Genomic DNA, 27,315 nt, shown 5'->3' with positions numbered 1-27,315 from the left:
AACTTTAGAGAGGTCTTTTGCAGCAGATTTGCCCAATACAATGCGCTGTTTTACTTACAGCCTTGGAACACTATGGGGCAGTTCTACTCTGTCCTATTGAGTCGCTATGAGTTGGAATGGACTCGAGGGCAACAGGTTTGGATTGTAGACTTCAAGGAGAAACTTTCTTATTCACTGTTATATTGTCAGTATCGACAGCAGTGCCTGGCATGAAGTAGGCACTCTGTTAAATACATAATCCATGGCAAACTCTTACACGTGGTCACTGAGAGACAGAACTTTGGAGAAACTAAGGCTGTGTGCACCTTGGTTGGGTTAAGCTCTAGACCCGCAGGGCAGGCAGGAACCTCCAGTTTTACCCCCAGGTTACTTAGGGGAAGGTCTTAGTTATCTAGTGCTGTTATAATAGAAATACCACAAGTGGGTAGCTTTAACAAACATTTATTTTCTCACTGTTTAGGAGGCTAGAAGTCTGAATTAGGAATGCCAACTCTAGGGGACGGTCCTTGTCACGTCTGAGCTTCTGTTCCTGGGTGATCTTCATGTGGCTTGGTGTCTCTTTTCCCCATATCTGCTTGCTCACTTGCTTGTTTAATCTCTTTTATATCTCAAAAGAGACTTAAGACACATCCTGCACTAATATGGTCTCATTAAGATAACAAAGAAAATCCATTCCCAATGGGATTATAACCACAATTTGAATCAAATGGACAGCAACAGGCTTGGTTTTCGGTTTTAACGCTATGCCATCTTTTAAATAGACTAAAACTTATCAAATTGCATACTTTAAAAGGGTGAACTTTATAGTATATGAATTATAGCTTAATAAAAAATGCCGAAGCAACATTCCCTCTTGGAAGCTTGCTTTCAGTTCCTCAACCGGTCACCTCCCGTTTTGCACATGCATAGCACCTTGGATCTCTTCTTATATGTTAACTAAGTCAACCAAAGATGAAACTCTAGACTGTAAGTCCCATGAAAGCAAGAAACATGATTTTTTTTTTTACCACTATATTTCCATCACAGTTCTTCAAATGATAGGTATTCACTAAATATTGATTGATAGAAGGAATTAAGAAAGATTATAACTATTTAAATAATTTTGAAGAGAGCCTTTGGCTACTCTTGGCTCTAGGTTCAGCATCTGTCAAACAAGCTCATGTTCAATGCCCAAGTTGACTAGAATTATGGGTTTATTGGAATAGATCTTCATAAAGACTGATGAGATAATCACAGAGAACACGCATGGCTCTGTCCAGGGCTCTGAGTTCAGGAGTTCTTATGGAAGGAACTGACACTACAGACCAATGAGAATGAGTGGAGAAAAAGTGGGCATCCTGCCACCTATACGCCACAGCTGCTTTCTCTTTCGCACAGTTCCCTTCAAGGATGGAAAATCCTAGTAAATAAGACTTATTTACCTTGTTCTTCTATTATCTCTGCTGCTCTCTTACCGTATTGTTCTATAGCTTGTGGAATTTCTGTAGAATAAAGGGGAAAAGAATAAACTCCAGCATCCTTATGGGAATTATCCAAATCAGATTATGTCAGAGATACACAAAACCCAGCTTTCATCTTCTAGGCCAGTGTGGAACGTGGCAACTACCAGCTCGGTCAGAGTGGCCGTGTTCACTACAACAGTGAACACTAAATCCAAAATCAAAAGGTGTGAGTTCTGGTCTCATTTATGTTTATCCTTTGGAGAATCTTAAGCAAGTCACTAAATTGATGGGGTAAGACCTAGTGGTTAAGAGCTAAGGATCTGGAATCGGACACAGGATTCAAATGTGAATTGTTACTACTTGTGAAATCTTAGTCAAATTATTAGACTCGCCTTGTCCTGTTCCCTTCTTACCTCCCCCCTTTACCTTACCTGGCCTCCACCCCCCTTACCCTGCTTTACCTTGGCCTTCCCCTCTTATCTTAGCTCCTTTGAATCTCTTAATATTTTTCTAAATAGCTAATTGAAGTGTTATAACAGCAAACGGAGTGGGTGGTGACTGGAATAGAACAAACACTGGACTCTTAAGATGTGTTTGAGTCATTAATTCTAGGTCTGACTCAAAGTATGGCTTTTATCAAGCTATCCAATGAGGCAGCATAGCCTAATGGTTAAGTTCAAAGGCACTGGAGTCAGTTTCCTGGGTACAACCCTGGCTCTTCCTCAGTTAAGCCATGTAAATATGGGCATGCCATTTAGCCTCTGGGTCTCAATTTTGTTACTGAACAGCTAGAATGACCATTACTATCACACAAAGTTCTTCTGAGAGTTATGATATAAAGCACTTGGAACAGCAGTGGTAGCTTTTAGCTATGGCAGTAATTTAGAGGAGGCTTTTTTTTTCCTCAATGTGGCTGATGATCAGGCACCCACTTTTGGCAATTTTGTTTTGGTCCTGCTGCCATGATTAGTCTGTTAGTGCCTCTATTTTATACCATTTCTAAGCAACCATTTAGTAATCTATGAAAGCTATAAGATGCAGTTTTATCACTTGAAGTATAATAACATATAGCACCTCACCCTGTCAAGCCTAGACTTACACTTAACTTTTAGAAGTGGATAGCAGTTGGAATTCTGAGATCTGTGACTCAGACATAAATTCCTCAGACTTTGGCTTTTGGGATGCTTTCCTATCCACAGCCTGAACAAAGTTTCATGAAAGTGAGGCTGATGGACTGTTTCTAGGTCCTAGATTTCATGGCCAACACTGACTGCTGGAAGGTTAGCAAGGTACTTGTGGTAATGGGGGAAATGCTGCCTGTACAAGACTGCATTTCTCCCTATAGCTTTTGCGGGTTTGATCTTATTTTGTTGGTTTGTCTCCCCTTTCTCCTACTGAAGTATAAGCTTCATGAATGCTGGAAATTTACATGTTCTCTGTCCTTGAATGTATCACAAGTACACAGAACATTGCCTGGCCATGTAGTCAGTGATCAAATGTTTGGGGAATTGTATTGAATCTGGTCTCATGCCATTTGGTTATCCCCACTGAACCGTCCAAAACAGATTATTACAAGGGACCAGTTCAAGTAGGACCATGAAGTTGGCCAGAGGAGAGGTGATGGGAAACTCATGAGTTGTAAGAAAACCTTAAGACCACAGAGTTCTCTTGAACTTGGAATAAGACAGACCAGAATTACCAGATCTTCAGAAGCTATGTGGTCACCAAATGATAGAGTACAGTAGACAGTCCAAATCTCTCCTTTTTCCCTATATTTGCCCCTGGACTGTCAGAAGTCATGGTTCTAGTCCTAGATGTACCGTGAATTATTCACCATGTGGCCTTAAATCCACGCCTTATTCCACCTTCCCTACACTCACCTGGCACTTCTCCCAGGCTTGGTCCTGGATAAGCCTCTATTTGTTCGTAATCCTCTGCAACAGAGAGCAGAAGAGAGAACTGTTTCAACGAAGTCATAGAAATTACCCAAACCAGGAATGAAAGCATCCCCTGCCCATATTACTGAGGGAAAAAAAGACCAGCCTCAGGATCTCAGTTTATTCCATGACTAGCTTGTTAATGGAGAAAATGGAGTCAGACCAACATATCCCATCAGCACAGCTAAGCAGAGACTTAAAGAACAACACTCTGGTTTTGAACTTGTAAATATACATTTTAGCCCCAGTTGCTGTTTATTCACTGTGTGGTCTTGGTAAAGTCACTTAATGAGGCAGTGTATTATGGTTTAGGAGCCCTGCTGGCACATTGGTTAAGTGCTTGGCTGATAATCTAAAGGTCAGCCGTTTGAACCCACCAGTGCTCAGTGGGAGAAAGATGTGGCAGTCTGCTTCCATAAAGATTTCAGCCTTGGGAACCCTATAGGGTAGTTCTATTCTGTCCTATAAGGTCACTGTGAGTCAGAATCAACTAGACGGCAATGATTGTATAGTGGTTATTAAGAGTTTCTCTTTGAGAGTGACCCTAAATACCTTTTTTGAACTTCAGACCCAATTAGTCAACCATTCATTTGGTGCCTGTGAGTTATCCAAATGGAGGTATCTTCCACTAAGCTCAACACTGACCACTCTTCCCCAATCTACTAGCTGCAAAACAACACCTCTTCTAATATTTCCTGGGATGAGATAATGGAACCCCATCCAACCACTTTCTCATGTCAGAAACTTGGGTGTCGTCCTTGGTGCCAAATTCTCCCTGTACATGTAGCCCTCAAAAGCCATTTATCTGCTTCCTAAACTTCTTCTAACTCTTTCTACTTCTTTCTATAACTGCCATCATCACCCCAGTCCAGACCACCTTCATTTCTCCTCTATTATTGTTGGGTGTCATTGAATCATTTTAGAATCAGAGTGACCCCACATGACAGTAGAACTGCCCCAAAGGATTCCCCAGGCTGTAATCACTATGGGAGCAAATTGTCAGGTCTTTCTCCCTCTGATCTGCTGGGTGGGTCCGAAACATCAACCTTTTGGTTAGCAGCTGAGTGCTCATTTCTCCCCTAGGATACTTGTGTAGCCTCAAAAATGGACTACCTACATCTCTTCATGACTCCTGGGACCACTCAACACTTTAGGGAGCAGTGATTTTTCCAAAAATGGAAATCTGATTTTTTTTTTAACTCCACCCCCTTTAAAAGTACTTAATTGCTTATGGTTGCTATTGAAAATTTCAAGATCCGGTGTAATCTGACTTCTAGTGTCTCTCTCTGGAGTCCCTGGGTGTTGCAAATGGTTAGGTGCTCAACTACTAGCTGAAAGGTTGGCAGTTCGAACCCACCCAGAGGTGCTTAGAAGGCAGGCCTGGTGACCTGCTTCTAAGAGGTCACAGCCTTGAAAACCCTATGGAGCAGTTCTACTCTGACACACATGGGGCTGCCATGAGTTGGAGTCGACGACAACTAACAACAACAGTCAATCTCTCCAGCTTCATTTCTCTTGCATATTTCCACCCATTCTCCGTGGTCTACCCTAGACCTTTGTTTCAGGCTCCAAAAGCTTTATCATGCTATTCCCTCTTGCTCAGCATGTTCTTCTCTTTCATGTTTAATATAACTTGGCTAAGAATTTTTCTTCATTTTTGTCTTAGCCTAAAGCTTATTTCTTCTAAGAAGTAATTCTAGGCTTCACTTCCAACTAGCCAGAATAGGAACCACTTTTACATTTTGCCATATCACCTATTTTTAAGACTGCCCATTCATCTCTGTTCCATACTGCACTGAAAGCTATACATCTCTGGCACCTGACACGTGAGAATTTAAATATATGCTACCCATGAACCCACTGCTGTCTAGTCAATTCCAACTCATAGCAACCCTGTAGGACAGGTTAGAACTGTCCTAGGCTTCCTAGGCTGCAGTCTTTACAGGAGCACAGCACCAGGTCTTTCTCTCCCAGAGCCGCTGGGTAGGTTGAACCATCAACCTTTTGTTTAGCAGCTAGATGCTTAACTATTGTTGCACCAGGGCTCCTATACACATAAAACCCATTGCTGTTGAGTTGATTCTGTGACAGAGCAGAGCTGCCCCACAGGTTTCCAAGGCTATAATCTTTATGGAAGCAGATCCCAGGTCTTTGTCCCATGGTGCAGCTGGTGGGTTCAACCGCTGACCTTTCGGTTAGCAGCTGAGCACTTAACCACTGCACCATCAGGGCTCCTTAAATATATGCTAAGTGAATGTTAAATAATGAGTCTCATCTTTGTGACTGATTAGCTCATGAATTTGGTTAATTTATATAACATGGAAGAGCCTCTATTTTAGCTTCTGCCATAAGGAGGCTATTTCATTAGGTGGGTGTGAGAACCAATGATAGGGCACCTGAAGAGTTCAACATAGTGCCTAATCTGTAGTATCAGTAAATCTCAGCTCCTCATTTTAACTTTCTAACCCTCATTTCCTGTGAATAAGGGCAACATGGCTTCCACACATGGCTTTTTCAAAGCTCAAAAGGGATAAAAATAAACACCAAAACTCAAACCTGTTACTGTTGCATTGATTCCTTCCAACTCATAGTTGTAAAACCTCACCATAGGGTTTCCAAGGCTGTAATCTTTACAGAAACAGACTGCCACATATTTCTACCACAGAGGGGCCGAAGGGTTCAAACCACTAACCTTTCTTTTGGCAGCTAGGTGCTTAACCACTCTGCCACCAGGACGCCTCTGCCAAATACTTAACCAAAAACCAAAACCAAACCCATTGCCTTTGAGTTGATTCCAACTCACAGTGATCCTATAGGACAGAGTTGACTTGCCTCATAGGGTTTCGTAGGCTGTAATCTTTTAAGGAAGCAGATTGCCACATCTTTCTCCCAAGGAGCAGCTGGGTAGGCTCAAATCACTGACCTTTCAGTTCACAGCCAAGCACTTAACCACCATGACTCCTTTAGAAGGGGTAGCTGCTCTTAAGATCCTTTGCAAGGCTATAAGAATTACAGCTGCTGAGCTATATCTAGGTGACTTTTATGTGTAGGTATGAGGCACCTGTGGTCTCTAGGGTCAGTTTGGCTGTTCAATGTTGGTACTCCTTTTCCCTCTAAACCTTGAATCTAGAGTTGAAGAGAATTTATTCTGATAAAGGAGAGCGATGATTTTTCTACTACCTTTCTTCTAGATACCCTAAGATAACCACATAATCTGATCTGTGTCCATTGCTGTGACTTGGGCATCAACAGTTTGAGTAAGGTAACTTCTTAGTGCCTTGACCTTCAGTCCCTCAGCCTATGACAAGAAGGGAGATACCAATTACACAATGACCACGATATTCTCAATTAAAGAATGAGGCTTTGTTCATCACTTCCCATACATCATCTTACTGAACCTGTACAACAGCAATGTTAAGTATCACAGTTCCTGTTCCTAAGATGTGAACCCAAGGGTCAGAACAGGAGGGAAATTGCCCGAGGTCACACAGATAAGCAATTGGTAGCTCCAGAGTCCAAGCTTAGTATTTAATGACTCCAAATTCTATTATTAATTTCACCTTAATTCTGTCCAGAAAAAAAAAAAAAAACAAACCATACCCATTGCCATCGAGTTGATTCTGACTACGGGAACCCTATGTATTACAGTGGAACTGAATTTCATATGGTTTTCTCGTCTGTAATCTTTACATAAGCAGATCACCAGACCTTTCTTCCATGGAGGTGCTAGGTGGGTTCGAACTGACAACTTTTAGGTTAGCAGTTGAATGGAAGCCATTTGTACCACCCAGTGACATTTCTGTCCAGATAGAGGGTCCTTATATCCATTTATGGAGCCCTGGTGCTGTAGTGGTTAAGAGCACAGCTGCTAACCAAAAAATCAGCAGTTCAAATCCACCAGTGGCTCCTTGGAAACGCTATGGGACAGTTCTACTCTGTCACAATAGGGTTACTATGAGTCAAAACAGACTCGTCGGCAACAGGTTTGGCTTGGTTTTGGTATACTCATTTATTCATTATTTCACAGGCTAGAGGCTACACAGTTTCTGGCCAGGGAGGATGATCAATGACCTATTTCCCATGGTTCAGACTCACGTGGTAGAGTTGTACTTAATGAAATAATGGTGCCTTCCTCATCCCCATGAAAATTTTTGACCGCTCCTTCCCCCTCCCCCTGGATTAGCCCCAAGGCTTACTCACTTTTCAGTGCATTCTTTGCTATCTCAGAGAGTTCTGGCAGTTTCATCTTTTCAAAGACATCAATGGATATCTCCCAGACAAGAGGTCCCATATAATATTCATGCAAGAGGGAGGCTAGGCATTCCGCATTGGCATTCTTCACTTCAGACCACGGAAGAGAGACTTTCACCTGTTCTGAACTTTCTTCCTTTAGGAATTCCTTGAACATCTCAAACTCCTCTTTGTCAAGCTCCATGAAACACCAATGCAGCCCATAAATGGAAAAGGAGGGTAATTTGACTTCTTTTAACATGACTCAAGGCTGAGAGCTCCAGTTGTGGTGGAAAAATAGATCCTTCAGTAATTCAGAACAGTGGAACCTGCAGGCAGAGTAACAAGGCTCAAAAGAGAATCTTCCAGAAAATTCTCAAGTTCACACAACTAACCCCAGTCAATTCACTAGATGAACAATATTCTGTTCCAGTTGTGAAATGTACTAACAGAAGCTCAATACTAATTCTTCATAGACTTAACATTAAACTAAATTGATAGGTTGTCAAGTCAATTCCAACTCATAGTGACCCTATAGGACAGAGTAGAACTGCCTCATAGGATTTCCAAGGCTTAATTTTTTTTTTTTTTAATCTTTAGGGGAGCAGATTGTAGGTTTTTTCTGTAGGGAAGCTATGAGTCAGAATTGACTCAATGGCCCACAACAACAGCATACTCAAGGAAGGAGTCCTGGCAACACAGTGGGTAAGCACTTGGCTGCTGACCAAAAGGTTGGTGGTTTGAACACATCAGCAGCTCCAAGGGAGAAAAGACCTGCAATCTGCTCCTATAAAAATTACAGCCAAGAAAACCCTACGACAGTTCTGCTCTCTCACATGGGGTTGCTATGAGTCAGAATCGACTTGGTGGCACACAACATACATACATACTCAAGGAAATGAGCAAATAGGATCCCATCAGTTACTACAAAGCAGTTACACATTTTTCGGGGGTCAGATGATTCCCACTGAGCCCATTATGCAATAGCATATGCATAGACACTATCCAGTTTAAATGAAAATATTAGATGCAGCCTTGTTTGCAAAAGCAAGACTGCAGACAACTTAAGCGTTGATCAGTAACAGGTGGGTTAAGTTTTAGTCTAAAAATAAGTGGATAAATACTTGCAAATAATATCTGATAAGGGACTTGTACCCAGGATATATAAAAACTTATAATAATAAAAAGGCAAGTAACCCAATTAAAAATGGGCAAAGGATATGAATAGACACTTACCCAAAGATGATATAGAAATGGTCAGTCCACACCCAAACCAAACCTGTTGCCGTCAAGTCAGTTCTGACTCACAGTGACCCTACAGGACTGAGTAGAACTGCCTCATAGGGTTTCCAAGGCTGTAAACACTTACGAAGCAGATTGCCACATCTTTCTCCTGGGGAGTGGCTGGTGGGTTTGAACTGCCGACCTTTGGGTTAGGAGCCTAGTGCTTTAACCGCTGCACCACCAAACTAGAAATAACCAAATCCATTGCCTTTGAGTCAATTTCGACTCATAGTGACCCTATAGGAAAGGGTAGAACTGTCCCATAGTGTTTCCAAGGAGCAGCTGGTGGGTTTGAACTGCTGACCTCTTGGTTAGCAGCCAAGCTCTTAACCACTGTAGCCAAGTTCAGTGTCATTAACCATTAAGGAAATGTAAATCAAAACCATAATGAGACACTACTTCACCCCCACTAGGATAGCTACGACTAAAAAGACAGTGTTGGTGAGGATGTAGAGACATTGGAACCCTCATGTGCAGTTGGTGGGAATGTTGCACCTGGGTGGTACAAACAACGCTCGATTGCTAAACAAAAGGTTGAGAGTTCATGTCCATCCAGAGGCCTTTAGAAGAAAGGCCTAGTGATCTACTTCTGAAAAATCAGCCATTTTCAACCCTTTGCAGCACAATTCTACTCTGACACACATGGGGTCACCACGAGTCACAGTCAACTTGAGGGCAATCTTTTGTGTTGTTACATTGTTGGTGGAAGTATAAACAGGTGTCGTCTCATTGGAGGGGAATTTGGCACTATCTATCCAGTTTAAATGAAATTATTAGATGCAGCCTTGTTTGCAACAGCAAGCCTGCAGACCACTGAAGCACTGATCAGTAACAGGTGGGTTAATTCATACGCTGATGTCCCCTGCATACTTGAAAATGCTCAGCGATCAGCACAAAATGGTACCTCAGTTTGTAAGACTCACTCAGCCTAGTCTATCTTTGGGTAATGAACAGGCAATGACTAATACTGGTTGACGGGGGTGGGGAAAAAAAGTGGGGCCAAGGAAACACCATTATCTCACTCTATACCTTGTCCATTGCTTACTGAGTCAAATTAATATTAAAATGTGTCTCATTTTAGTAGAAGCTCAAAGAAGTAAAGGTACCTCATCAAAACAATGGAAGGAATTGGTCTTACCATTAACCACCTATGAAAGATCAGACTAAAAAAAGATGAGTTTAACATAATTGAAGGAAAATGAAGTTTACGTGCTAGGGTACTCAAAATATAGAATCCTAGCAAGTAAACAAGATTTTCTGCATATTCCTATGTATTGTTATGAAAAATACTGACCATATTAGTGGTGCAAGGAAAAACATTTCCAAGAACAAGTTAAAAAGACTACATCCTAACCACAGAACAAGGAAAAGCTCCTAGTTCTTTTCTAATTTAAGATAAAAACAACCTGACCACATGGAGATTGAAAAATAAAAAACCTCTCCACTATTGGATTAAGCCATTAAGGTTATTTAAAAAAGAAAATTAGTTTCCTTTTGGGGTGATAACATAGCTCTAGAACTAGACAAAGGTGACGGTTGTACAACATTGTGAATGTACTTGGTGCCAATGAACTGTACACTTTAAAATTGCTAAAATGGTAAATTTTGTTAGGTGTCTTTTGTTGTTGTTGCATGCCTTTGAGTTGATTCTAATTCGTAGCAACCATGTGACAGAGTAGAACTGCTCTATATGGTTTTCTTGACCGTAATCCTTACAGAAGCAGATCACCAGTTCTTTCTGACTGGTAGTGGTTGGTGGGCTCAAACTTCCAACCTTTCGATTAGCAGCCAAGCACTTAACCATTGAGCTACCAGGGCTCCTTATGTGTATTTTACCACAATAATAATAAAAAGAATGGATTTAAGATTGCCATATCTAAACACTTTCCTATATACAAAATCTGAATTACACGTTTGTCTTATGGCACCAAAAAATTCACTGAGTAGAACCATCCATCCATAGGGTTTCCATGGCTGTAAATCTTTATGAAAACAGACTGCCACATCTTTCCCCAGAGTGGCTAGTGGGTTCAAACTGCTGAACTTTCAGTTAGCAGCTGAGCACTTAACCACTGCACCACCAGGGTTCCTTACTGTAGGGATTGCAGGAATAGTAAGAGAATCATGGCTGCCAAGGACAACAAACCTCAGTGGTAGGTGAAGAAATCAGTAGGGTATAGGGAAAATTGTTTTAGATTTAGGATGAGATGATTAAGTTCAAATCCTTAGTGCTACGAGGAAATAAAGGTAGGAGAAACAAAGAGAAAGAACCATTAGTACTTAAGTTTTCCTAAGCACCTTCTAGAGGACCCCTGCTGGGTGATCTGCTTCCATAAAGATTATGGCCTAGGAAGCCTTATGGGGCAGTTCTACTCTGTTCTTAAGGGTCACTATGAATCTGAATTGACTCAAATGCAATGGGTTTTTTTTTGGTTTAAGTACCTTCTTAGGTGATTTACATAACCTCATTTAGTCTCTATACAAACATGTTGTTGTTAATTGCCATCGAGTCGATCCCGACTCATGGCCCAACTCCATGTGTACAGAGTAGAACTGCTCCACAGAGTTTTCAAGACTGTGATCTTTCAGAAGCAGATTGCCAGGTCATTCTTCCCAGGTACCTCTGGTGAGCTCGAACTGCCAACCTTTTGGCTAGTAGTCAGGTGCTTAACAATTTGCGCCACTCAGTTAACTTTACAGAGTTGAAAGTGGAGGTTCTCTTAAGTTGAATACATTGCTCTGTGTTTCAGAAAAAATAAATTAATGCACAGCTACCTGGTTGTAACACCTTGCCTTTAACACTACGTCACAGAGTGAGAACAAGTGGAATCAAGCGGAAAAGATGGGACTAAAGCCCAGGTGGAAAGATTAACTTGGGATAGGCAGACAAGACACTTTCACCTATAATACTGGTGATAATGAGGCGACTGGGGTGAAGGTAAAGACATTGTTCCAATCTAAGCAGACCTGTAGGCTGGAGGGATATAAATTAGGGCTGGTGGTCAAGGTCATTTTCTGGGGCTGAATGACTTACCCCAAACTTTCACTTTGTCTCTCTCCTTCCGCTATACTCCCTACTTCTCCTGGTACACCTGTCCCCACAGGTGTCTTGAATGATTCAATAGAAGCAGTTATGATTACAGGGCTTGAAGTCAATTAGAGCCAGGACTGCATATTGAACCCAACACTCACTAACCCTGGCAGGTCATTTAACTCATATGTGACTCAGTTTCCTCACCTGATAAACATGACAAGCACTCTTATGATTATACAGTACTTCAATAACTACAAGTCATAGTTGTTGTTATCGGGTACTGTTGAGTCAAGTCAGACTCATGGTGACCCTACAGGTCAGAGTAGAACTGCCCCATAGGGTTTCCTAGGCTGCAGTATTTATGGGAGCAGATCACCAGGTCTTTCTCCAGCAGAGCTGCTGGGTGAGTTCCAACAACTGACTTTTCATTTAGCAGCCGAGTGCTTAACCATTGTGTTTCCAGGGTTTGTTAAGTTGTAGTTAGAATATTATTAACACAATTAACACAGTAACACACCAAAACCCCTGCCAAATGTGGCCCAGACATTAGTGGATCGTAACCTCTGAGTCAAAGAATCCCTACTCTGTTCTCTATTTCAGATCTAGAGTCAGAAAGGGTGAGAGACTCACTTAAATTCCCAAACAGTTGGGTTTTGGAGGTGGACCTTTTCAGTAAAATGAGGAAATCATTTCGTTCACTCAGAGGGTCCTTTGGTCCCTGAGCTCTCACTAGCTTAAAGTGAGAAGATGGGGGCACATACCATTCTTGTTGTGTGCCATTGAGTCAATACTGGCTCTTAGTGACCCCATGTGACACAGCAAAACTACCCCCATTGGGTTTCCTAGGCTGTAATCTTTACAGAAGCAGATTGTCAGGTCTTTCTCCTGCAGAGCTGCTGGGTGGGTTCCAACTGCTAAGCTTTTGGGTACTATATGGGGCCAACAGTAAGGAACAACAAATAGATTCATTAATCTAGAATGGGGAAAGGAAGGAGACGTGCTAGGAACAAGATAGTAGAAAGAACTCACCGATTGGATTCCCCACCTCCAAGATTAGATCCCACCCCGATGCCAACTGACAACCAGGGTAAAAAAGAAAGAAAAAGGCTACGCCCAACCCTACCCACCAGATGATGGTCTTTAGGGAATCCTGGGCCAGTGATGTGGACGCTTTCCATTGGCTGCAGTGGGCTCAGAATGGCCAGGCCCAGAGCAGACGTGGAACACCTGCTTTGCGCACCTGTATGTACCGCCCCCTTTGTACCTATCTCTGCCCGTACAGATGAAGATGCTTCATTTACCCTTTGCACACCTGTGTCTGGGATAGCAGGACGAGTACAGCCTTCACCTGGTTATCCTGAAGGCAATAACTGTGGGTGTGGGTGTGGGTGGGTGAGTGGGTTATGGTGGTGGAATGAGGTTGTCCTTATCTTATGATACCCGGAAGTTGCAGCTGGAGCTTGTTACCCATTTTCTAATGTTGCTGCTGTTATTTGTACAGTCTGTTCTCTACAGAAAATGCTCTTGTTTTGATTCCCCATGAACTCATAACCCTCCTCCCAACACTGGATTTCAGACTTACAGAAAAGTTGCAAGAATAGTACGAAGAATTCCCATATGTCCTTCACCCAGATTCTCAAAATGGTAATATTTTACTACATTTGCTTTATCATTTCTCCCATCCTCCCTTCCCATTATTTTTTCCTAAACAATTGAAGAGTAATTTTCAATCATGATGCCCTTTACTCCTAAATACTTTAACATGTATTTCCTAAACATGATGGATGGGTTTTCTTATATAACCACAATGCAATTTTTAGAATCAGAAAATTAATGTTCTGCTTCATAAAGAAATAGAAAACCTAAATATCCCCATATTCCTTAAAGAAGCTGAGTATGTAATTAATTAACATTCCACAAGGAAAATTTCAGGCTCCAACAAACATTTAAGGATAAAATAATATCAATTTCATACAAATTCTTCCAGAAAACAAAGATGGCAACTGGAGATGGAAATAACAGTGCTCAAATGTTACCTGAGTTCATTATTTTTCTCTATGTGGCTATCTTATCAATTTGCTATACAGTGAGGTTTATTATATTAATTAATTAGCAATACTATTATAATTTGTTAACTTTTCCAGTAGGTTATTATTTTCATTGTTAGGTGCTGTCGAGTTGATTTTGACTCATAGCCACCCCATACAACAGGGTAGAACTGCCTCATAAGGTTTTCTAGGCTGTGATTAAACCCACCAGTGGCTCCACAGGAGAAAGATGTGGCAGTCTGCTTCTGTAAAGATTACAGCTTAGAATACTCTGTGGGGGCCGTTCTACTCTGTCACGTGGAGTCACTGAATCAGAATTGACTTACCTCAATAGGTTTGGTTTGAATCTTTAGGGGAGCAGATCAACAAGTCTTTTACCCATGGTGTCACTGGGTGGGTTAGCAACCGAGCCCTTAACGGTTGTGTCACCAGGGCTCCTTATAATGTCCTATATAGTAAAAGAAAATCCAGAATATGTGCATTTAAATCAATTGCCATGTCTCTTTAGACTACTTTCATCTGGAACGAGTCTCATGCCTTTATCTGTATTTTATGACATTGACATGTTTGAAGAGTACAGGCCAGTCACTTTGTAGAATGTTCCTTGATCTGGGTTTGGAAGCTGTCTCCTAAGAGATTCAGGCTGTGCACTTTTGGCGAAAACACACCAAAAGTGATGCTGAGTCCTCAGTGCATCCTATCTGGGGCACATGCTGCCAATTAGTCTCATCACTGGTGATGTTAATTTTCATAGTCTGGTTAAGGAAGTGTCTCCACTGTAAAGTTACTATTTCACCATTGCAATTAAAAAGTATCTTGTGGGAATATACAGTAAGGCAGAACCCTGCCAGAGAAGAAAAACTAAAATATTTTCCACTAATAGAGAGCGATAATAAAGTGGTTAGAAATGCAATCTGTCAAAGGTGGAAAACTTGACAGACCCGGAAAAACAAAGCATTTCTGTTGAGTTCTGGCTCTCACAGGTTTTACTATATATGTAAAAACCCATTGCCATTGAGTTGATTCCAACTCAGAGCAACTCATAGTGACTCTACAGGATAGAGTAGAACTGCCCCATATGGTTTCCAAGGAGTGCCTGGTAGATTTGAACTGCTGACTTTTCTGGTAAGCAGCCATAGCTCTCAACCACTACACCATCAGGGTTTCCCCTGTATATATACATTTTATAATTTGTTTTATACTTTGTTGTTGAGAATATACACAGCAAAACATATACCAATTCACCAATTTCTACACGTACAATTCAGTGACATTGATTACATTTTTCAAGATGTGCAACTATTCTCATCCTGCCTTTCTGTGTTGTTCCTCCCTCATGAACATAAACTCACTGCTCCCTAAATTTCCTATCTAATATTTCAAGTTGCTGTGAGGCACCATCAAGTCAGCTCTGACTCATAACAACCCTACGTACAACAGAACGAAACACTGCCCAGTCCTGCACCATCCTCACAATCGTTGCAATGATTGAGCCCATCGTTGCTGCCACTGTGTCAATCCAACTTGTCAAGGGTCTTCCTCTTTTTCGCTGACCATCTACCTTACCAAGCACGATGTCCTTCTCCAGGAACTGGTCCCTCCTGATAACATGTCCGAAGTATGTGAGATGGAGTCTCGCCATCCTCATTTCCAAGGATCATTCTGGCTGTACTTCCAATGGAAGACTTGTTCATTCTTTGGGCACTCTGTGGTATACTCAGTATTCTTTGCCAACAACATAGATCAAAGGGATCAATTCTTTTCTGGTCTTCCTTATTCGTTGTTCAGCTTTTGCATGCATATGAGGCGATTGAAAATGTCACATCTTGGGTCAGGTGCATCTTAGTTCTTAAAATGACATCTTTGGTTTTCAATACTTTAAAGAGGTCTTTTGCAACAGATTTTCCCAATGCAATATGTCATTTGATTTCTTGACTACTGCTTCCATGGACATTGATTGTGGATCCTACTAAAATGAAATCCTTCACAACTTCAATATTTTCTCCATTTATCGTGATGTGACTTATTGGTCCAGCTGTAAGGACTTTTGTTTTCTTTATGTTCAGGTGTAATCCATACTGAAGGCTGTAGTCTTTGATCTTCAGCAGTGCTTCAAGTCCTTTTTGCTTTCAGCAAGCACAGTTGTGTCATCTGCATATCTCAGGTTGTTAATGAGTGTTCCACCAATGCTGGTGCCACATTCGTCTTTATATAGTCCAGCTTCTCGGATTATTTGCTTAACATACAGATTGAATAAGTATGGTGAAAGGATACAGCCCTGACACACACCTTTCCTGACTTTAAACTTTGCAGTATCCCCTTATTCTGTTTGAATGACTGCTTCTTGGTCTGTGTACAGGTTCCACATGCGAACTATTAAGTGTTCTGGAATTCCTGTTCTTCTCAATGTTATCCATAATTTGTTATTATCCACACAGTCGAATGCCTTTGCATAGTCAATAAAACACAGCAAACATCTTTCTTGTATTCTCTGCTTTCAGCCAAGATTCATCAGCAATCATATCCCTCATTACACATCCTCTTCTGAATCTGACTTGAATTTCTGGCAGCTCCCTATTGATGTACTGTTGCAATCACTTTTGAATGATCATCAGCAAAATTTTACTCCTGTATGATATTGTTTGATAATTTCCACATTCTATTGGATCACTTTTCTTTGGGATGGGCACAAATATGGATCTCTTCCAGTTGGCTGGCCAGGTAGCTCTCTTCCAAATTTCTTGGCATAGATGAGTGAGCCCCTCCAGCACTGAGTCCAGCACTGCTTCATTTGTTGAAACATCTCAGTTGGTATTCCACCAATTCCTGGAGCCTTATTTTTCACCAATGCTTTCAGTGCAGCTTAGATTCTTCCTTTAATACCACCAGTTCTTGAGCATATGGATCACATTCTGAGTGTTGACGGAGGCATATTTATTCTCATCCATGTTCTCTGTCTCCTTCATGAAGGACCAGCGATGTCGACTTGATGGCAGTGGGTTTGGTTTTGGTTTGGTCAGATGTCCAGGCATGGGCCAGTAATGTGAAATTTGGTCCCCAAAATGGAAGGTGCTGAGAAACTGAAGAAAGAGGCAGGAAACTCCAGGGTGGCAGCAAAGGGGGTTATTAGGGATATTTACAGATGAGGCGAGTCCTGGGCGGCTGCAGGACCAAAGTAGATCTCTGCTCCCCACAGTGTGAAGGCAGAAACTTTATAGTGATGGTGAATGATAGTGGCAACAAGTCAGAGGCTTACATAAGAATGACTCAGCAAATGGTAGTAAACTAGTGGACCACATGAGGGTGCTCGTGTTTGGCCTCACGAAGGCTGTTTCCCCTTCAGTCCACTCCCCTCAAGTTCAGCTCACAATCTAGCACACTCTCCCTCTTGTGCCTTAGTCTGAGAGACTCTGTTCCCTACCCGCTGGGAACACATATAGAAGTGGGGTTGGTCAGGTGCTGTATGGTGGACTCCACATGTGCAAGAGACAGAGAAAGTTACTGTGCGTTCAAAACAGGGGGAAGGGTTCTCTGACAAGGAGAAGGAACTCGGAGAGAGATGGTGACCCAGTTCCCAGCCTCCTTATCTGAGAATGCTCTTGGTCCAAGGCCTTTACTTAGGCAGCCTGGATGGGAGGTGTAGGGGCAGACCATTCTCCCATAAATCTACCCCTGACTCCCATCAGGGTACCAGAAAAAGAAACAAAGCATACCAAGACCTAGTATGCCCATTAGCCATTTTGGATGTTGAGCTGCATGTCGTGGTTTGGTGCATAACTCTGGTGGAGGTTACATCTGTGCAGCATTTAATAAGGCTTACTAGTAGAGAGACTATTCCCCAGCAGATTGATCAGGACTGCTTGGAGGAGAGATCTGAACCAGCTACCCTAGCTGTGGCTTAATCTAAGCTAACTGAATAGATCAAAGAACTGCATTTGTCCAGTCTTATATATGTATAACGAGTCCTGATTCATTTATGGAAAAACAGATTTTTTCTTCAACATGGCACATTATATGAACAGCATACATTTCAGCACAAGTAACACAAAAGCTCTTAGCACAATTGAGCACGGTTTTACCATTGCCAGACCAGGCTAATTCAGACTTGATATAGTCAGTCAACGCACATTGGACCCCCTGGTCATATTCTGTAAGTTCTACATGTCCAGAGTAACGTCAAACCCAGTCTTAAAAGTACCGTTCTCAAAGTCAAATCATCTGGTCCCATGCCATTTACACTTTTAACACACAAAGAGAAATTTCCTTCTAATTCTGGAGCAGTCCCCACAGGCAGCTTTCATACGGTAAAAGACGTTTTCCATGAGTAGTGGAGTCAACCATATTCATTTATCACATGATTGCCTCAGTACACTAAGTTACACATTCACTTGGTCCACAAGGTATCCTCCTTGTTGATAGATAGACTGGAACAATGCGGGGAGATGACTTGTTATCTTGGGTCAGATGTTGACAGAGCTAACAGTTGGTCTGATTGGTAGCTCTAGCGAAAGTCTGTATCATTGTGGCCCATGGATGAGGGGCCTGTCCAGCATTGTGAGATAAGCTAGGAGGAAAAAGAGACAACATTAACAATTCCCCCCTTCCCTCTCCTATCTCCTGTGAGGCTCGAGGTGAGGGTTGCCCGGATATAGCCAGCCAGGCTGTCTGTCCTAGTCTTGAGGCAGGGACCTCTGTGGGCACCCAGATCTTATTGTCAGGAACAGTTGTATACAAAACACATTTTATAGAAGAGACTGATCAAACATACAGTGCAAATGAGAAATGCCCTTGTAGGGAACTGCTGCATTGAGACCCCAGATTGCTTGTCTGAGATGTATAGTTTAGGCTGAGATTGTCATGTCTCTTCCCATCAGCCATTTAAGCCTGTCCATTGAAGTGCTCCATTGCCCATGTGGCTTTGGGGTGATAAATATTGTGAAGAGTTCATTCTAGATCCAGTGGAAATCCCTGTATAGGATAAGAGGCCCCGATATGATCTACCTGCTGAGAATGCGCTGGCCTGTTGGCTTGGGAATCTGTCCCCGGGCAGGTTTTAACCTTGGCCAGGGTTTCGCAGGCAGGTCAGCTTTACTATGCTGTTTGACACTTTTGATGACAGTGGCGGTCTATGCATGTAGGCCCAGTCTAGGATGGTGTGTGATCTCCACGGGCCGTCCTCTCTTAAATCCAGGAGGTGGTTGGTTGCACATCTCTTTCCTCTGGAGGAGAGGTTGCTTCAGTCTCTGCAGTCAGTTTGTAAGAGTGGTCTGCTTGTTGGTTGTTTTCGTCTTTCAGCATAGGGGCCTTTCTGGTGACCATCCACATCAGTAACAAAAGCTTACCAGGAGCAGAACTGATTTTTTTTGTCCAGATGACTCATCCCCATAGGGGCTTGCTTTATATGTCAGTCCGAGTGTTGTCAGTGGCCAGATTGAAAGACCAGACTACTAGCTATAGCCTAAGTCACAGTTTCCTTGTGCCTCACTAAAATGGCCCTAACTGCAGCAATTCCCATCGAGGGGTTGGAGGCAAAAGTTTACAAAGCAGTACATGAATATATCAACTTCATCAACACATATAATAGGGGTTTATAGGAGACTAAAGCGATTTATCTACAGTAAGCCTTGTGCAAAAGTCTCAATGATGGTGACCTCAGGCCCCCAAATTTTCCTCATTTTGGTGCCAGGTGTTACAGAGATCACAGTCATCTGTGCAGTGGTATCTAAAAACCCAAGACATACAATTTTCATTTCATCATTTAACTTTAATTGTAACATAAGGCCTTCGGTCCTTCTCATCACCGAACTTTAATTGTAACACAAGGCCTTTCGTCCTTCCTGGTGACAGAGGGACGTAGGCTTAATCCTCAGTCTTGATTATTTCTGAAAGTCAGAAGACCTGGGCAAAGTTGGCAGAGTCCTCAGTCATTCGTGGAGCCACGCCTTCCTCATACCAAGTGCAAGCATGTGTTCAGCCCAGTTGCCTGGTAACATGGAGGCAGGCCCTCTTGTTTTAGTTTTCCTTTTACCATTGCAGCTGCGACTATGTTGCTGGTCGGTTATCTTGGTAGAGGCAGTTATCAGAGAATTCGAGAGAGGGCCTTTAAATTCTTTTCAAGGGTGCCCAACATAAGCTATCTTGAAAGACTTTTTACTTTTTTTTTCCTTGCTGTTTTAACTCTTGCTTTGCACTGAGTGTTACAGGGTGTTCTCAGTACCAGGGACCTGCTTAGCACCTCTAACTATCCCATTGTTGGAGCATTTTGAGCAATGGTTAGGTGAGTGTTCATCTGACCCTTGAATCCCCCATCTTTACAAACTGCAGGTAAGTGTTTTAGTTGCTCATCATGTTCACAGACACAGGTGCTCGACACAATAGTCATGGCTACACATGACTGCTGCATATCTCTTTCCAACAGTAACTCTTTCTGCAAAGCTCTTATGTGTGCTTCAGCAGCTAGCTGGGCTTTGGTGGCCAGCTCAACAGCCCAGAGCAGCAGCTATCTCACAGCCGCTATTGCTCTCCTAGCTTCTTTTCCACACTTATGAAGGCGCATGTCTGCCCACAACCAGGCCATGCCGCTTGACATTTTTGGGCACCCCCATACTCACATGGCAATCTACACACATCAAGCATACAGGCCAGACCTCCCCACACGGAGGTCACTGGTCAACCCAGAATTTCCCCCATAGAGGCCTCACTCCCACTCACCATTTCCTCTGTCCCATAGCTGGCTCGTCAATTGTCCAGGCAAGGACCAGTAACATGAAATTTGCCCCCTAAAATGAAGGGTGCCGAGAGAGTGAAGAAAGAGGTGGGAAAATTCTGGGTGGCAGAAAAGGACTTTATTAGGGATACTCACAGATGAGGTGAGTCCTGGGAGACTGCAGGACCAAAGCAGATCTTCGCGCCCTGTAGTGGGCAGGCAGAGGTTTTATAGTGGTGGTGGACAATTGTGGCTACAAACAAGGGGCTTACATAAGAATGGCTCAGCAAATGGTAGTGAACTAGTGGCCCAGGTGGGGGCATTCATGTTCAGACTCACAAAGCCTGTTTCCCATATACTAGAAGAACAAACAAATAAGTTTTAGAAGAAACACAACTGGAATGCTCCTTAGAAGCAAGAATGGGGAGACTTTAACTTACTTACTTTGGACATGTCATGAGAAAAGACCAATCACTAGAAAAGGACATCGTGGTTGGTAAAGAGGAGGGTCAGTGAAAATGAGGAAAACCCTCTATGAGATGGATTGACACAATTACCTCAACAATGGGCTCAAACATACCAACGATCATAAAGAATGGTGGAAGACCGGGCAACGTTCTATTCCGTTGTACATAAGGTCACCATGACTCACAGCTGACTCAATGGCAGCTGACAACCATAATGAAGAGAACAGATAGGTCACATTGAAGGTTATAGAAAAGACCATGAATCATGAACTGCATCAAACTAGTCTGAGAATCAACTCTGAGCTGAGTGTCTCCCATGTTATCTTGTTGTTGTTGTTGTTAGGTGCCATTGTGTCAGTTCTGACTCATAGCGACCCTGTGTACAACAAAATGAAGCACTGCCTGGTCCTGCGCCATTCTCACAATCTTTGCTATGTTTGAGTCCATTGTCACAGCCACTGTGTCAATCCATCTCATTGAGGGTCTTCTCCTCTTTAGCTGACCTTCTACTTTACCAAGCATCATGTCCTTCTCCAGGGACTGCACCCTCCTGATAACACGTCCAAAGTGCGTGAGATGAAGTCTTGCCATCTTTGCTTCAAAGAAGCATTCTGGCTGTACTTCCTCCAAGACAGATTTGTCTGTTCTTCTGGCAGTCCATGGTGTATTCAATATTCTTTGCCAACACTATAACAATGCTCAATTTACTCAGTGGAAAGCTCAACTTACTCCAGTGTAGTATGGCTTTTAATTAGAGCTCATCTCTGCCTTCTTTCTGTTAATGACTACCTAGATCTGGAGAAGGGGCTAGAGAGGATATTTAGCAACTGAGTCTGGTTCATTCTCAAATCATCTGGAGTTGTCCTGGAGGAGAGGGGGTGGAAGAGAGCCATGAGCTGGAAGCCCAGAAGCAGAACTGAGAGGAGGTAGAGTCTGATGAGCCAATCACAGTCCGGGACTGGGGGGAAGCAACTACTTCTCTGATGTTTCCTGAACAAACCACATCTGGAAGCTTGAGTAAAATTAGAAGTCTAGTTGGTAAGTGAGGTCTCCTTTTCTGCCCCAAACCTTCCTCTTTCCCTGGCCTCTCTCTCCCTGCTCAGTCCTGCTGGCTTTTTCTTCATCAGGAGCGAGAATTTGTTACATGCCCTTCCTTTTCTCATTAAGAGCTTTTGGTCTCCTACCAAACAATAGTGTAGCTTAACTAATAAAGAATGTCTGCCTTGAGCATTGTGCTGTTTTAAGATATGGGATCAAAAGGAGCCCTGGTTGTGTAGTGGTTAAGCAACTCGGTGGCTAACTGAAAGTTGGCATTTGAACCCACCAGCCACACTGAAGGAAAGAGATGTGACAGTCTATTCACATAAAAATTACAGCCTTGGGAACCCTATGAGGCAGTTCCACTCTGTCCTAAGGGTCACTATGAGTTGAAATCAACTCGAGGCGATGGGATATGGGGTCAAGTTGACAACAGCAAATTGAAAGCTTAGCTAGGATGCTTGGGGGGCAGTGAGTTCATGTTAATAGGGGAGGAATAACTCGGAAAAGGAGGGTGAGAATGGTTGCACAACTTGAAGAATGTAATCAATGTCACTGAATGGTACATGTAGAAACTTGAATTGGTGCATGTTTTGCTGTGTATATTCTTAACAATGACAAAAAATGTTATAAAAAAAAGATCACAGTCTCTTGTGGGTAGTGCAAAGAGCTAACGCACTTGGGTGTTAACTGAAAGGATGGAGGTTTGTGTCCGCCCAGAGGTACCTCGGAAGAAAGGCCTGGTGAGCTACATCAAAAACATCATCCACTGATAACCCTGTGGAGCACAGGTCTGCTCTGACACACATGGGGTTGCTGTGAGTCAGAGATGACTCCACGGCAACTTTTTTTTTTTTTGGCCTCCTATAACCAGGGAATTTCCCAGTTCCTTGAGATCTTCCCGCTGATTTTCTCCAATCTTGTATTTTCTCCTTCCATGGCTTTTGCACTTGCTGTATTCACTGACCACTGCCCCTAGTCTTCTTTCCAATTTCCTTGGCTCAACCTGATGCATCCTTTGAATCTCAAGAAGCTGCCTTTCCTTGTGTAACTGACAGAGTTAAACTCTTGCCCCTCCTGGAATATAACGGACAGGATTAAACTGTTCCTCCTCCTTCCATCCACCTCGGGTCTGTGAGTTCCTGATAAGGCATCCCGTATAGCAGCCCAAGGCAGCTTCACTGCCCCCTTCCATTCATCCATGTGCAATAAGCTGCAAAGCTGTCTTTAGATGAGCTTCATGCGTCATACCCTGAAAAAAAATACGCCCCCTAGCGGCCATACTGCACCCCTACTGCACCCCAATACATATTAATTATTTCCTGGAATTGCCTGCCTATTTTCAGGAGCTTCATGAATTACGCGTAAGTTCCCTATCCCAAACCCTATCACTGCCCTAGAATCCCCAACCTCAGGGAGCTTGATTTGAGAGTCTCCAAACTCCTTGCTTAACTGGCTTGCAAAAAAATTTACTTTCTCCTTCTCAAAGGCCTCGTGTCTCTCAATTGAATTGAGGGTCCTGCTGGGCAGGACCCACCCTCATCGAGTTGCAGTTGTCCCCCTTGCTGTGGAATCTCATGGTAACCTGTAGGTCCCCCCTCACACTCCGCACACTTAATGCCAGATACTTTCAACAGCAAAGTGACAGATACCTGTTGAGCATCTCACGTGTGCCACATACCATTCTAGGCCCCAAGAATGGAGAGCTGAACAAGACAGACAAAGACTTTTCTTTCTGTTTGCATTTCTTGTATTATGTTGTTGTTGTTGGTTGCCGTTGAGTTGACTTTGATTCACAGCGACCCCATCTGTGTCAGAGTAGAATTGCTACATAGAGCTTTTAAGGCTCTGACCTTTCAGAAGCAGGTTGACAGGACTTTCTTCTGAGGTGCCTCTGGGTAGGTTTGAACCATCGACCTTTCGGTTTGTAGTTGAACACTTAACTGTTTGCAGCACCCAGGGACTCTTTTGCTTTATTATAGTTACTTTTAAAACACTCTGTAATTCAGCCTTTATGTTAATTCTAATCCTCCTTTATTATTTCTAAAGCAATGTAGCTTTTTCTTTTTTTGGTCATGTATATTAATTGATTTGGGAGTCCCTGAGTTAATGGTTAACATGTTGACTGCTAACAGAAAGCTTGGATGTTCAAGTCCTCCCCCTGCCAGGTCCCTTGGAAGAAAGGACTGGCAATCTACTTCCAAAAGGCCACAGCCTTGAAAACCCTTTGGAGCGCAATTCTGCTTTGACACACATGGGGGCTCCATGGATCAAAAAATAAGTGGATCCCAGACAGAGCTGGAGAAAAATGTAGAACAAAATTGTAACTCACAAAAAGAGACCAGACTTACTGGTCTGACAGAGACTGCAGAAACCCAAGAGTATGGTCTCCGGACACCCTTGAAGCTCAGAAATGAAGTCATTCCCGAAGATCACCCTTCAGCCAAAGATTAGACAGGCCCATAAAACAAAACGAGACTAAAGGGGCACACCAGCCCAGGGGCAAGGACTAGAAGGCAGGAGGGGACAGGAAAGCTCGTAATAGGGAACCCAAGGTTGGGAAGGGAGTGTATTGACATGTCGTGGGGTTGTTAACCAATGTCATAAAGCAACAGGTGTACTAACTGTTTAATGAGAAACTAGTTTGTTCTGTTAACCTTCAGTTAAAGTACAAAAAAAAAGTAGAGTAGAGGTGTAGACAGGACTATTTCAGAGGATGTGATAGCCATGGTTTATGATTTCAAATCTCTATCCCTTCTCTGCAGGTCTTATTTTTTTCTGTGGACATGACAGGTCTTTAGTGATGCTCAGAATCTTGCATGCTGGGCAAGAGGAGCTCTTTTGTCACTGGCACACCCACGATGGGCTCATGTTTCACCTGGTGGCCCTGAACCAGTATCAGGTGGAGGAATTCAAGCTTTGCCTCTAGTTGGAAGCCTTGCTGCTGAAGAACTTCTGGCAGACCCCCTGGACAGAGATGAAAGCTGTGAACCTCAGGAATCTGCTCTTTCTTCTGAATGCACACTTCCCAGGAGAGCAGGCATGGGAGATGGCCCTCAGTATCTTGGAGAACATGAATCTGTCCCCACTTTGTGAGACAGAGCAGAGATGGTCAGTGGGGCCATAGGGCTGCTGTGCTAGAAAGACAGAGTGAGGGAGGGACGGATGGATGGAGGAAAGAAGGGAGAGCTGCCTGGTGTTCATGAAAGCAAGCAGGTTGTGGCTGGATTTCTTTTTTCTTTCCCAGAGTCCATGGGCAGCTTTTATTTCTTTTTCTTTTCTTTGTTGCATTTTAAAAAAATTGTGGTAAATATATATGTAACTATATATACAAGTAGTCCCTGACTTACGACGGGCTTCGTGCCAAGGGCTCCATCATAAGTCAGTTCTGACATAAGTCGAATACCTCATTTTTTAAAGTTTTCATTATTATTGCCTTTTATTATCAGTATCTTTATAAATCAAAACACTGAACATCTGTGCGTGAACATCTGAGAATGATAACGTCAGCAAACTACACGCTGCAACGTTGTATGTAGTACATATTACTAACGATAGGACTTGCCAAAGGGGGAAAAAAAGTCGTAAGTCCAGTTGGTCGTAACTCGAATACATGGTAAGTTGGGGACTACCTATGGATATGAAACAGATTTTTTGCTTCTTCAACATTCTTCAAATGTACACTTCAGTGACATTATTTATGTTTATCAAGTTGTTTGGCATCCCTGGGTGGTACAAACAGTTAATGTGCTTGGATGCTAACGGAAAGTTTGGTGGTTTGAGTCCACCCAGAGATGCCTCAGAAGGAAAGCCTGGCAATCTACTTCCAAAAAATCTGCAATGGAAAGCTCAGTGGAGCATAATTCTACTTTGACACACTTTGATTCTACAACAACCAGAAAAAAAAAAAAAAAAAACATGGCATTCAACCATTACCATTATCTCAAGTTTGTCAGAGAAATGGCTCTAGTGGGAGTTGCTGTCAGTATCCCAGTATCCCATCCTCACTGTTTATTTCAGAGACTTCGCAGACCTGGGGAGCCTAAGATGCAAGTGAAGAGCCACCAGAGATGCCAACAGAAGAGACAGGTTTGTATAATACTTCACGATGATTGTGGCAAAATGGTTCAATGGGGTGGTTATACCACTGGGTCCCCATTTGCCACTTTCTTGGAAATTTTCTTGTGTTTATCATAGGCAAGACACTAAGAACTCTTCCCAACTGGCTCTTCTAGCCTTACTTATTGAATAGTAAGTCACCATAAATTAGACATTCTCCCTGATTCTGTTCTGAATTCTTAGACACAAGCATCTATTTCTGGACTTTATAATTTTGTTGCATTAATAAGCATCTCCATTTTGTACCAATGTGCTTTATTTTGATAAAATGATACACTGTAATAATTTTATTTTTAAAATATTTTACTTTTAAATATATTAAAATATGAATTTAATAAGTAAAACAAACTTATTTATTAAAATAATTAATATTTATTTTATTATCATTCAATAATATAATAATATGTACATTTAAGTATTATTTTTAGTTGTATCAAAGAAAAACTGTATATCTGTGTAATTCAAAAATACACAGCTAAATGTGACACAGGATCTTGGATTGGATCCTATAGCACAATGAGTAACACTTATGTTTGAGAATTAACCAAAACCAAACCCATTGCTACTGAGCCAATTCCAACTCCGAGTAACCCTGTTGGACAGAGTAGAACTGTCTCACAGGGCTTCCAAGGCTGTAAATCTTTATGAAAGCAGACTGCCACATCTTTCTCCCATGGAGCGGCTGGTGGGTTTAAATCTCCTATCTTTCAGTTAGCAGTCGAGTGCTTAACTCCCCTGCACCGTGGTGTACTGGGCCTTGTGCTCCTGTCTGAAGCAGCAGAGTGGGAAATGGTGGTATTCAGTTGGATGCTCAAACCATTGCTAGTCTATATGCCTATTTCTCCTCCAACTTGTTTGCAAGAGCACATGTGAGCTTTGTGAATCCAAGCTGGCTGAAACAGTGGAGGGCCCTCTGCTCTCTGGCTGCAGAGGGGATGTGGTCTTTGACTTTTCCATTTTACAAAGGAGGGCATGCAGCATTGGTGTCTGGACACACCTGTTATCTGGTC

The 27,315-nt window shown here is 42.5% G+C and overlaps 1 protein-coding gene across 1 annotated transcript in view; it reads right to left on the bottom strand.

Annotated features, from left to right (window-relative positions):
- LOC100677714 (NACHT, LRR and PYD domains-containing protein 5) overlaps positions 1-12,142 on the bottom strand; it is a 36,838-nt gene extending 24,696 nt beyond the window's left edge. The window contains 4 exon segments of the mRNA XM_064293193.1: positions 1,422-1,481; positions 3,323-3,376; positions 7,580-7,938; positions 12,132-12,142. Of these exon segments, the coding sequence (XP_064149263.1) occupies positions 1,422-1,481; positions 3,323-3,376; positions 7,580-7,938; positions 12,132-12,142 (484 nt within the window).
- Positions 12,143-27,315: the final 15,173 nt, after the last annotated feature.

Source organism: Loxodonta africana, chromosome 11 (assembly GCF_030014295.1).
Source record: "Loxodonta africana isolate mLoxAfr1 chromosome 11, mLoxAfr1.hap2, whole genome shotgun sequence".
NCBI lineage: Eukaryota > Metazoa > Chordata > Mammalia > Proboscidea > Elephantidae > Loxodonta > Loxodonta africana.
This window is presented reverse-complemented; position numbering and strand designations above follow the sequence as displayed.